This window comes from Panthera leo, chromosome B1 (assembly GCF_018350215.1).
Source record: "Panthera leo isolate Ple1 chromosome B1, P.leo_Ple1_pat1.1, whole genome shotgun sequence".
In the NCBI taxonomy this organism is placed as follows: Eukaryota; Metazoa; Chordata; class Mammalia; order Carnivora; family Felidae; genus Panthera; species Panthera leo.
This window is the reverse complement of record NC_056682.1, coordinates 116435303-116448146: the sequence shown is the minus strand read 5'-3', so window position 1 is coordinate 116448146 and position 12844 is coordinate 116435303. Positions and strand designations below refer to the sequence as shown.

General features: G+C 37.0%; 1 protein-coding gene across 4 annotated transcripts in view; it reads left to right on the top strand.

Annotated features, from left to right (window-relative positions):
- Window positions 1-12844, top strand: part of NPNT (nephronectin) — an 82610-nt gene that overhangs the window by 30650 nt on the left and 39116 nt on the right. For 2 of the 4 annotated variants that reach the window (XM_042935763.1, XM_042935762.1), the window contains 3 exons: window positions 2091-2183; window positions 6459-6551; window positions 11576-11695. In XM_042935763.1, coding sequence (XP_042791697.1) covers window positions 2091-2183; window positions 6459-6551; window positions 11576-11695 — 306 coding nt within the window. The remainder of the gene's footprint in view (window positions 1-2090; window positions 2184-6458; window positions 6552-11575; window positions 11696-12844) is intronic. The other 2 variants (XM_042935765.1, XM_042935764.1) reach the window with 1 other exon arrangement.

The following is a 12844-nucleotide window of genomic DNA, read 5'->3' as shown; positions in this document are numbered from 1 at the left end:
TTTCGTGCCATGTCTAAAATCAGGTTTTAAGAATTTTCCAAGTGCATCTCTATACTCTGCTCATCCCTTCTTTTTGCAAGCTTTTTAATACTTGCTGAGCAGCACTTAGGATTAGTAGTGATACCAGGTGGGGTGACAGACAAGCAGGAAAGGCTTGAAGTAAAACTGGCAAATCAGCACTGTGGAGTGCCAGATGAGGGAGAGGTCAGCAAGGGCTGAGTGAGGAACTGGAGGAAACACTAAAAAATAACTAGCACATTGGTTTTACAGGAGTGTTCAAGTTTTGAAGGAAGTGATGTTTGAGAATTGTGAGCGAGGAAACTAGGAGCATATCCCAGAATGGACGCAACCTTGGCTGCTATGGGAAGTAACAGGTGTCAGGGACTTTAGAACTCAGGGTCATTGTCGACTACATTCCCCTTGGTCTCCAAGAGGTGTCCACTCCTCACTCAGTGCTCACTGAAGCCCCTCTTTTCCTGTCACAAACAAATCATGCCTTTCACATGTCAACTAGACTTTCTAGTCCATCCCACATAACATCACCAGGTTAATATCCTTAGAATTTTTATTTTCATCAGGTAATTATCCTGATGATGATGATGATGATAAACTTCCAGAAACTTCCCATTTCCTGTAGATAGAGTGTATTTTCCTCAGTCTGAAATTTAGGGAACGTCATCATCTGATAGCACTCACCTGTGATGGTCTACGTCTCATTTTTCCATTGACATTAAGCTATCTCTTCACTGCCTCAAGTATCCCCTGAGTAAATGATAATTTATTTTGCTATATAACTCTCCTTACCTTGGAGAGTCTTCCCCTTCTCTGTCTACCCATGCTTTAAGAACCAACTCAAGTCTCTTCTGAGGCTTTTTGTACAAATCTCTGTGGATATGATTGTGTGATGATTTCTTCACAAATTTCATACATGCCACCCATTTTTCTCATAAACAAATGTTGCCCTAAATGAAAAGTGATTGTTTTGTCTTTTCATCTACACTGTTAGCTCTTTGAGACTAGTGACAATGCTATACAACGAGTTTTCTTCTATTTTAGCATCTCGCATAGCACTGTGCACAGATTGGGCGTAGAGCGATGTTTCTTAGTCTGGCACCATCACATTTTGGGTTGGATGATTTGTTTTTGTAGGGGACTATCTGAGCATTGTAGAGTGCTTAGAGTCTCCCTGTATTCTACCTGATAGATGCCAGTAGCACCCTCTCTCCAGTATGACAACCAAAAATGTCTGTTTATACCAAATGTTACATAGGGGACAAAGATAGCCTCAGGTGAGAATCACTGGTATAGAGGAAACAGAATAAATTCTGACCAGTGTCTTGGCAGAAATGGAAGACTGTAAAAAGCTTTGAGTGACGTTTTACAGCATTTTGGAATCTTGAGGAAAGAGCAACTCAGTTGATGGAAGATAGTAATTGTAAAATAGAACTTCCTGTTTGCTGTGATAGACCACAGCAAGGGTGTAGGCAATTGCAACACACCTAGGGTTAAGAAAGATCAAGATGAAGTGGATCTTAAGTTGAAGTTCCAGAAATACTGAATTTTTAGTTTTTACTTTATTTCAAGCCATTTCATATTAGAAATAGCATTTCCAATAAAATAGATATTATTTAATGAGAAATTTATCTGGAGTTCATACATACCCAATATCTTTGGACTAAAAACTACTTTTGAAGCATTTTGGGGGGAATGAGTTTGAAATTACAGGTACCGGTTATTATAAAGTTGCAACTGTTGACAATTATCAGTTGTGTTTATTCATAGTTTTACCTCTTTTTTTTTTTTTTTTACTGCTTTAACATTATACTTAAGTTTAGGCAGTTTTCCAGACCCAAGCGATACACACACACACACACACACACACACACACACACACACACTCCTACATGTATGTGAGAGTATTTAGTCTAACAGTGCTTACCACACTCAGACATAGTGAATTTATATATTTGTGCTATTCTGTTGTAAGTTCTTAGTCTTCTCTTTTATTATCAGACTACTATATGACATAGATGCTATACGGTTGATGTTCAACTGACCTAGAAGTAATGCATTAAATCCTCTCTTCACAGCTGTATGCCAACCACAGTGCAAACATGGTGAATGTATTGGACCCAACAAGTGCAAGTGCCATCCTGGATATGCTGGAAAAACCTGCAGTCAGGGTAGGAAAACAGACATAAATTACAATCACAAACCCCCTCTATTTCTGCCTAATATAAAAATTAGAGGTTCTCATGCCAAACCACTTTTCCACGACTGCTGTTTCTAAATGTGTGAGCTGCCATGTTCTGAAAGATAAAAATGTAATGTGAAATCTTAAAATGTATTGCATCAGAGGGGAATTAAAAGAATTTCATCCTCTTATTCATTGATACTAATTAAAATACACATTTAAAGAAGAGAAGCACAGCATCGGTAATGTAGAAGCCTTCCATTCTGCTCATCTTTGTTTCTCCACTAACTAGTTGGGAAGCTCTGGCTGATTTTTGGCCTCCTTGGACCCCTGTTAGATGAAACACCTTCAGTACTCAAAGTTAGGTAGGAGTTTGAGGTCCGTTCAAACTCTGAGCCCTTTCGTTTTTGAGATTAAATTCCGTTCAACTGTTACCAGATTGCAAAAGTTCCTCTGAGAAATAAAGATTTTGACTAATTTATTTTTGTTTTAAGTTGTTTATAAAAGCAGGTGTTTACTTAGCACCGTGCTCAGGTAGTTTACATATATTATCTATTTTCATTATTACAGTGTCAGGAGGTAAAGTGTTATTTATGATAATTAAATGATAAATAATAGCTTATTGTTATTTTTCACTTAAAGAGATATCAGGGATATTAAGTATCTTGTCTAAGTTCACAGAATTAGTTGGTGAAAGATCCAGTATATGTCTGTTTAGGACTGTTGGCTATGTAAGAAAAGCTGGGGTTAGATTTCACCAGAGAGATACAAGGATAAGAGTCAATTTTTACTTATTTCTTAAATGTAAGTAATATGTTCTATCCTTTTTAGTGTTGAATGAAACAGTTACATGGGGCCTGTCTCATAGATAACTTACTTGACCTCATCAAATATGGAAATGATATTTTTGAAACACTCCTGTTCATCAATATCTGATACTCCTTGATATGCCTCATGTAAACTCGTGACTTATGGGCATAATTTCCACAACAGTACAGAAAAACTTATGTTTAAAAGTATATGTAATTATTCCTGAACTGTCAGAGGAAATCCATGCTAATGAAATGTGACATATCCAATGGTAGGAGAAGCTGTTATTCTAAAGTATGTTCTGTATTATCTGTTATTTGATTAACTTTTTTCCCAATGCTTCTTTTATGTCTTATAATATTTTTTAACTTGGAATTTACCAAACATACCTGGATAGTCTTTTTGAAGTAAGTAGAGTTTTTATGATCTCAGTTTACTCTTTTAAAAATCCATTTAATTTTCCTTCCGCAGTCTAAGTTTGCAAGTAGTGACATGTTCAGTTCTGATTATTGAATTCTCAATGTGTTCATCTTAGAGTTCCCACATGCTTCCTTTTTTAAAGTGGTGAACATAAACTATCAGAGGTTTCATCAATATGTCAGTACCATAAAACTTTGTTGTCCTGATGCCAGGAATTTATACAAAGGAGGTTATTATAAGAAGCCACTGTTGAGATTGCAGAGAAATTCATTTAAATTTATTTTCAGGAACTACATCAACTTTAATATGCTTCAAAGACACTGAAACTATTATTGTAACAAGGATTTATCTCTGGGTATCTCCTATTTTCAGAAAAGCCAGTTTATCATGTACTTTTTACTGTAATACATACCTGTTTCTCTAAAGAAAAGTTGAAATTTACTGAGTTGAAATCTTGCCTCCTAAAACTATATTCCTTAGGGGGGAAGAGGATTTCATTAGTAGCAAAATGGGATTTTACACCCGCAAAAAATAGTGCGGACACTGAAAATGTAATTTCAAGTCCAATCTTGAATATAAAACCACAGCTTACAGTAAACATATGTTTTTGATTATCTCTTTCTTTGCCTTCCTTACCAAAAAAGCAATTGTGACAAGTTCCCAATGGCATGGTTTATGGTATTTGAGAGCAAGAATCCTTTTTGGTCTCTGATTTCTAGATTCCTGAAAACTATTATTAAAATGACTTGCACACACTAAGTGCACGTTAAATATTTGCTAAATGAATGATTGTTTCATATAATGGCTCTTGGTCCTGAACACCATACTTGTAAGGGCTCCATGCAGTTGTGCAGTTGCCCAGTCCAGCACTGTAGGCAGTCTCTGAGTCTGTGGGCTGAGAGCCCTCGTCAGGGTGAGAGGCAGCTGTGGAGGAGCTGGCTAAGTGGGAGAACTGTCCAGAGACACAAGGAAAAGATATTAGAGCAAATTGTCTATATCTGTTACATAGCAAATTAATGTAGACTGTTTTTATCTGGCACATACATTTTAATAAACTGGCAAATATGCCTCAGAGATATTGGAACTCCCAACAGGTTTCTTTTTTCTTCAGGAGAAATGTCAAGAAGAGGTATATTTGAGATGATTTCATAGAACTGGAAATTAGCTTTTCATTGAAAGTAGGTTTCTGTGTAAGGCAAGTATTCGCTAAAAAATTTGTTGCAAGTTGTGTGATGTAAGAAATAACCTCCTGCAGACTTGATTGGTGGAGTGAACAGCTTGTATGAACGACAAGCATTTAGCAAGTGCTTTCAGAGCTACCTGGGGGCAGCCAGAATAGCAGGGCAAGCCCACTTTGCAACTGGCTTAATTTAACAGCCTTGTTGCAGGATTGATGTGAATCTGCCGTGGGTGGCTTGCTTTTCCCTCTGAGTCACTTCTGGATTTGTGATAGCTAGATCACATATAAAATCATAGGCTCGGCCTGATCATTAGCACATTCTATACGGCACATGGTACCTTTCACAGTAATGAAATGCTAATCCTAACTCTGGTTTGCTTTTCCTCCACCATATTTTTCTGGTAATTTTTATTCATGCATACTCTTCTCCTCTTTGAGTCTCTGTACCCATACCAATTCTCTTTCCCCTCAGCCAAAAAATGATACTGTTATAGGTAATAATCTTTTTATAACTTTCCAATTAGGGAATGATTTTTATCATGTAATATGTCCTATCATTGCATATTTTCAGAAATGAAAGATCTATGTTCTTGAATGCAAGAGGTGGGCCCCCTTACAACCAGAGCCATGGCTAGGGTTAGGGTTGGCAACCAGGAAGTGACATGGGCAGAACCACCCACAGTGCAGCGATCTCCTGGAAGGGTTGAGTTGAGGGCACATGGTCAGGTATGGGTCAGGCTTAGGGTTTGGAATCAGGAGCCAGAAGATTGAATGGACCACGGTTAGGTAAGTTCTCCTGATCACCCCCTGCAGCCCCATCCTGGCCCTGGAAATGGTACCATGCAATTCTGGCTTATATTAAGGGCTTATAATAATTTCAGAAGAAACAGTTTATAAATATCAGTTCCTAATGTTTTGACAAAGTTTATGTTTCATATGTTGAATTCCTCACCCCAAGATCTAGTATCTCGTAGCACAGAACCAGACAGTACATTTTGGTGGCTTAGGTAAATCTGAAAGTTGATTGCCTTCCTTAGGACAACAGTCTACATGCTATACCCCTGTGTAGTAAGGTAATTCCAGATAGCCTTACTTTTTAAAAGATGTGTGGTTTCAACCCAGAAACCAGTGTTCATTTAATTTGGAATATTAACTGGTTATTAATAGTATGAAAGCCTTGAAACAGGATGCGATTGCCTTTTTGACTCTACTTTCGAGTTACTCATCTTATTTTGGTAAGTTAATAATGGCAAGAGTTAACCTCTTTTGTGGAAAGCTTACTGTATATTCCTACTAAGTGTGACCTAAATGTAACACGAGTTCTTACATGTGAATAACATTGGTGAACTGTCATGCTATTTATTTTAAAAAGCTCTATGCAAATCATAAATGTGTGCATAATTGTGGAGTATTTTAAACTATTGGACAACATAATAAGGAAAAGTCTTGATTGGACATTTAAGACTTCAGTGTCAGGTAGACTGTAATCAGTATTTGTATAATCGAGTTTTCTGTCTTTGTCAGTGACTACAATCAGGCTTTAAAAAATGACCATCTCTTTTTTAGTGGTTTCTCTAAAGATTGGTGTAGGAATGATGTATGTGTGTGTGCATGTGTGTAAAATGTACTTGTGTTCTTGGGAGGCAAGATGGCAGTGATAAATTTTAAGGAAAATAGAAATTAAAATTAAAAAACCAGAAGAACTAGAAACTGATTTTTAAAAAGCATGTACAGTATCCTTTTTGAAATCCACCAACTTTATGTAATTGTTTAATATATACTTATAAAGATTTTTAGGGCTAAAAATGACATCAGTTCAAAGTTGACTCTTACTACCTTCTTCCTGGTGTGAAGACGAACACTTCTACCCAACTCCTCTTGACCAAGGCAGTGAACAGCCTCTTTTCCAACCCCTGGATCATCAAGCCACAAGTTTACCTTCAAGGGGTGAGCGTGTATTATCTCAGGTGGTTTGCTCTCCCACCTGCACGGCTTCCTGCAGTTTCGTCACTTTTTGCAAATATCCTGAAGACTAGACCCAGGAGTACCCAGCCTTCGGCATCCTGAGCATGTGAAGCAAGCAACAGGAATTGTCACCTGGTGCTGATTCTCTGTGCTCTAAAAAGCCTGGAGCCTCCACTCTCCTTTCACTGCATTAGAAATATCATTGCTTCTCTTCTTCTTTTCTGGGCTTCCGAATGTTTTCTGAAAGTCAAATGGCAAAATAACCTTAATTTTAATAGGTGAAGTCAGGAATTCCAAAGCAACTGAGATTGGGATTTTGATGACTTTTGCTAAGTAGATTTCAGAAATGATGAAGTCCTCTCCCCTGCCACCATATCTGGAGAATAGAGTTTTAGGTTACCTGGAAATCAAACCATACGTTATTAATTTCATTCTTTTGATGTACATTTTGTGATATTAGAAAGCCTAGGTTCTGGTTCAGTATAGCCTTTAAGTGGCTCTGTGATTATAAGCAAGTCATTTAGTGTGTCTCAGTCTTAGCAAACCAATTAGTAACGGGGAGAGAATTCTTGCCCTATTCACCTGTAGGGCTGGTGTGGGAACAGGCATACCAGAAATACTAATGTTTTCATTATGATGAAGTTTTGTACGAAAGTTTGGTGGCAGCATGATTTTACAGTTTTTCTTCTAAAAGACTGTATCCTTTACCCACTCCTAAATTTAGAAACTTAGAATGACTGAATTAAAATAGTTTAAATTATTAATTAGTTTCTCTCTGCTGATAGCAACTTAATGCACTTGTGTATCTTCTGCATAAAGAATTAGGGCAATAGAAGTAATTTCAGTCATTGAGTTTTAAACAATGAAAGTTATGGCAGTTGAATGACATCTATTTGCCTATGACCTCCACGTTAGATAAAATGTAAAAGGTTAAATTTCTGAGACGTTGCCAAGTTTAAGGGTCAAAGAAGAAAAAAAAAGTCTAAATGTATTGAATGGAAGATTATTTTCCTTAAAATCCACTGGGTTATCTTATTCAGTGAATTTATTCTAGATTTTTTAGGCTATTTTTCAGTGTCTGCATGCTAACAAAATTTCTGATTCTTTTTTCCCTACAGTGTAATTATAATGCTGTGCAGCTTGCATTTTTGTTCTGGACTCTCTTCTTACTCTCCCCTCCACCCCCCCATCCTACCTTCCCAAGCTCCTGAATCCATCAACCTGCTTAAATATATGCCTCACTGTAATAGATGTGCTTTAAGAATGTATATGTGATAATTGAAGCATTTGAAATGTAAGTGGTTTAATTGTAAAGTGATGTCTTTTGATGTGATAAAATAGGTACATGACAGAATTAATTTTTTTATTGTAGAGTTTCCTTATAATTTATATTACAAACTTCTAGAGAAAGAACAGGATTAAAGTGAATTTAAGTAAATACACTAAAGTTTTCTTTCCTAGGTTCTTTTATCACCTTTAAAACTGATTTGAGAAAGTGTGATCATGTTCTTTATATTGTTCTACTTGTTAAATTTTTTTAACATTTATTTTTGAGAGACAGAGACAGAGTACAAGTGGGGGGGTGGGGCAGAGAGAGAGGTAGACACAGAATCCGAAGCAGGCTCCAGGCTCTGAGCTGTCAGCCCAGAGCCCAACGTGGGGCTCAAACTCACGAGCTGTGAGATGATGACCTGAGCCAAAGTCAGACGCTCAACTGACTGAGCAACCCAGGCGCCCTGTTCTACTTGTTATTATAGGAGAATTTGCTGCAAATTGGAAGTGGTGTTTTTGGATTTCTGACTTGATAGTAAGACATGTGTTACTAGGTCAGTAGTCTAAGAGGTTTTGGAAGCAGCACATATTAACTCAATTTTGTAAGGCATTTGGTCAATAAGAAAATAAAGCTATAATCATCATAAACTAGAAACCCTGAAGAAAATTGAGAAAAAAGAAGTTCATCACCAGGACACCAGATGCTTTTAATCTTTCGAAGCTCCCTGCTTTAGCAGAAGTCTGATATTTGGTAAATATTGATAACACGGATTATTGTGGAATTCTATTTCATAATTTCTGCAGTGGTTTTTGTAAGGGTCAGTGTGAAGTTTTTAGGACGCACATGCCTGTAGCAGATGGAGCAATGATGGCAGTCACTGGAGACATCGACACCAGCCAGCTGTCAGTGGGTATCAGCCACTCCATCACCAGCTGTTAGAGTACAGCTTTCTCAGATTGCTTTCAGCGTATTAGATATTTATGTGTCAATTTAATAATAGTGAAGTAGCCAACAAACGTCTCTGCATTTACCCATTGAATGCTGCATGTTTATTTCCTCTTCCATATTAATTTCATACGGATTCCCAGGTGGGGGATTTGTTTTTGTTTGTTTTTGAATTATGACATCTTGTTTTTCACTTCCGTTCGGCTTCATGATTCTTAACCCAAGAGTACTCTTTTTCTCATGGGAAGGGAAGGATAGATTTGGACTGAAGACCACTGGCAGCCCCAGTCTGGATCATGAAAACTCTCATAGCAATCTTGAGGGGTCCTTTGTTGGTCAAGAGTGGAGCTGCCATAATAACTTGGCTTCAGCTTTAGTTCATGGACAGTGTCTAAAGAAATTTCCATCAGCATAAATATCCCTTGTATAAGCTGCTTAGAGCTGCAGACATCTGGCCAATTTCCATCAGGAACCCACAGAAGTTTCTGTGGCTCTTTAAAAATAAACCTAAGTGTTCTTAATTGACACATTTTATATCCATCAATAACTTTCCCTTGAAATATAGAACTCAGTCTTAATCTATGGCTTTATTGTACTGTTCGTTTTTTTTAAATGTTTATTTTTGAGAAAGAGAGAAAGAAAGTGGGGGTGGGGGAGCAGAGAGAGGTAGAGAGAGGAAGACACAGAATCTGAAGCAGGCTCCAGGCTCTGAGCTGTCTGCACAGAGCCCAAAGGGGGCTTGAACTCAAGAACTGCAAGATCATGACCTGAGATGAAGTGCGATGCTTAACTGACTGAGTCACCCAGGCACCCCTCTACTGTTCTGTTTTATATTTGCTTAGTGCAAAAAATATTTAAAACACAAAGCCTTTCTCTAACAATGTGCTCAGCTTTAAATACTATTTAAATTTTTATTTTAAATGTTTTCATTTATTTATTTTGAAGAGGGGGCAGAGAGAGAGAGAGAGGGAGAGAGAGAATCCCAAGCAGATTTCCATGCTGTCAGCACAGAGCCCGATGGAGGGCTGGGTCTCTCAAACCATGAGATCATGACCTGAGCCAAAACCAAGAATCAGACACTTAACCCACTGAGATACCCAGGTGCCCCTAAATACTATTTAATACCAACCAGGAACTTATCAAATCCAGGTGCAAAACTGCAGGGATGTATGGATATATTGGGAATGATAATTAACTTCTCTTAGAACATGAGAAAAGATTCCCTGACTCTAATTTTTAGTAAATACTGAAATACAAGTTAGAAGAATATTAGAGGTGGAGTGAATTTCTTTCTCTTTCTTCCTTTAGTTAAAATTTTTACTTCATGTAACAGAGAAGTCAAATTTTTGGTTGATACTATAATCTGCAAAGCACCTTCCTTGAGGAAATTTAAAAAATATATATTTTAAAATATGATTCTGTTTTGAATGCCCTTGACCGGGCATGAGACAATAAAGTAGAAAACTGAAGAAAGCATGGGAGATGATGAAGGTATCTGGTTTCCTTATTTAACCTTCCTAGGCTTTGCCCAGCTGGGGACCTGCTCACTGTCATGTTAAGGTTAGAAAAAAGACCATGTTGGAAAGTTAGTAAGATATGAAAACATTTGTAGATGTAACAACTATTAGGTGGTTTTAAAAGCAGTGTAATTTGGTGGTTTAATTAAATGAAAGCTATAAATTACCAGTAAACGAGCAGATCAGATTTAAATTCGATTAGATTAAAACACCTTGTCACTAGACATACCTGTATTTCTGATTTGATGACATGGATTAATAGATAATTTATCTTGTCAGGTGCTTATGCTGATAGTTCCAGACACAGTAAACATGTGGTCGTATTTATTTTTAATGAAGTCTGTATTTTGGGCATTAGTATTTCGCTTTGTCACTATGAGTTTTATGTTCACTTGAAGCAATATTCAACTTGGGCTAGAAAATTCGTACAATGTGAAGTTTATTAATTTTACGTTGATATTTAAATGGACGAACCTAAAATACATAGTAGTCCACCACGTATCATCCAGTAGTATTTCCATATACGTTTCTTAACTGTCCAATGAAAACATGTTGGAGGGTAGGATTTTTTGTTTATTTTGTGACCTGAATACATCAGTAAAGCAGGAAACTGAAATTTCTTCTTTGAGATCAGTGTAGAGAATCTGTAAAACTGAACAAGAGAAACCACACTAGTGATCACTGTAATTCATGGAGCTCTTATCCTCTGAAAATAGAGCTTTCCTTTGGAAAGGCCAAAGCAGTCTCATGTTTTAAAATCTGTATACTTCCTGTAAACTAAGAAAGGCTCACAGAGTATCTTTTAAAACAGAAAGAGATTGAAAGAGCAAGATCACATAGTCAGAAGTGAAGCTGGTAGTAAACCTAGATATTTGGAGGATATTGGAGTCAGGTACGTGGTAGGCACCTCTACCCATGAGGTGGATAGTCGTCTGCTCTTTCTAGGGATGATAAGGTAGGCACGTGTCTGTGAGGAGAATTTTTCAAATTGTCCTTTGTGGACAAGTACTCTAATCAAAGTTCCAGAAATTCACACAGCCCTCTCATTGTTATAAGGTCATTTCTGATGGAAAGTTCTTGGTCATCCCTAGTGTAAAATTAACCTTAAAATTAAGATGGCGTAAAGAAGCTCTATCTCTTATGGAAATTACTGGTTACAGTAGCTTGACCTTCTTTTCTCATTTATTCTTTAATATAGAGAGGTATTTTAAATGGTTTATATTAGTGTTGAGGTTTTCTCATTTTGTTGCATCAACCCCCATTCTTTCCAGATCTAAATGAGTGTGGCCTGAAGCCGCGACCCTGCAAGCACAGGTGCATGAACACTTACGGCAGCTACAAGTGCTACTGTCTCAACGGATATATGCTCATGCCAGATGGGTCCTGCTCAAGTATGTCAAGAATCTTAACTGTTTTAGAAGTGCTCTGGCTTGATTTCACATGGTGCTCTGATAGGGTGTGTGAAAATAGCCTCCCAGGCTGTCCTAACCAGGATGTGAGCATGTATTTATATGTGTGCCTAAAGAATGGAAAATCGAAATAAAAATTGCCCTTTTACGTGTCTAGCATTATTTTACCATGGGTGTCCACGTTAAACTGATTTGGAAGTGGTATTTAGAACAAGAATCGTAAACTTAAATGTGTTTTCTAATGTTTTTTCCCCAACACATTTTTGCCTGTCTTCTAGCTGGGCAAAGAACTGCTCTAGCCGGAAAAGGAGCATTCGTACCTATGTGAGGACTGTGTTGCTGTTCACAAGGACAGACACTAAACTGTTAAATGGTAGAGAATCCATCAGAGGACCCAATAATGCTTGATTGAGTATAAACCATTCATAAATACCTTCTCACTTCACGTTTACATTTCTTTATAGTCGTCTAAAGACTAAGATATCCCTTTTCTAAAAAACAAAATCTACTTCAACTGAAAAAAAATGATTACAGTAACATGAAAGTAGACTTCATGTCTTTGTGAGAAAGAAACGTATCATGTTTTCATACTATCATTTGGATGTGTTTGTAAGATGGACAATGTCCCGAAGGCTGTAGGCTGAACATTGAATTGAGATGGTGTTTATATAATACCATAATGACGATGATATATATAATGACAATTGATGACTTGATTTTCATTTTTACTGAGTTACCTGTTAAATTAGCTAATTATAAATTAGTTAATTACCTGTTATCTCTCTTGAACTGGGTTACATTTTATTAGAAAAGTTGAGCTAATCTTAGTTAGCATTGCAGATTTAGCATGGAACCTTTAGAATTCGGTGAATTCATGTTTAATACTATGTGGCAGTGATGCTGGAATCCTCCAACATTGTACACCTCAGTGGGATGTTTTATGTTCCTAGAAAAATTTAGTGGGAAATTAAGAAAGTTAATTGGATGTTTTAGTTCAGACTGGCATTTAGCATGAGTAATCTGGAAAATTACCTCAATCTTCCACTTTTCCTTGGCCACTGGAAAAATTTCCAGATAATCTACGTGAGGTAAAGTTTTATACTTGTCTTTTAATTTTTAATTTTTAATTTA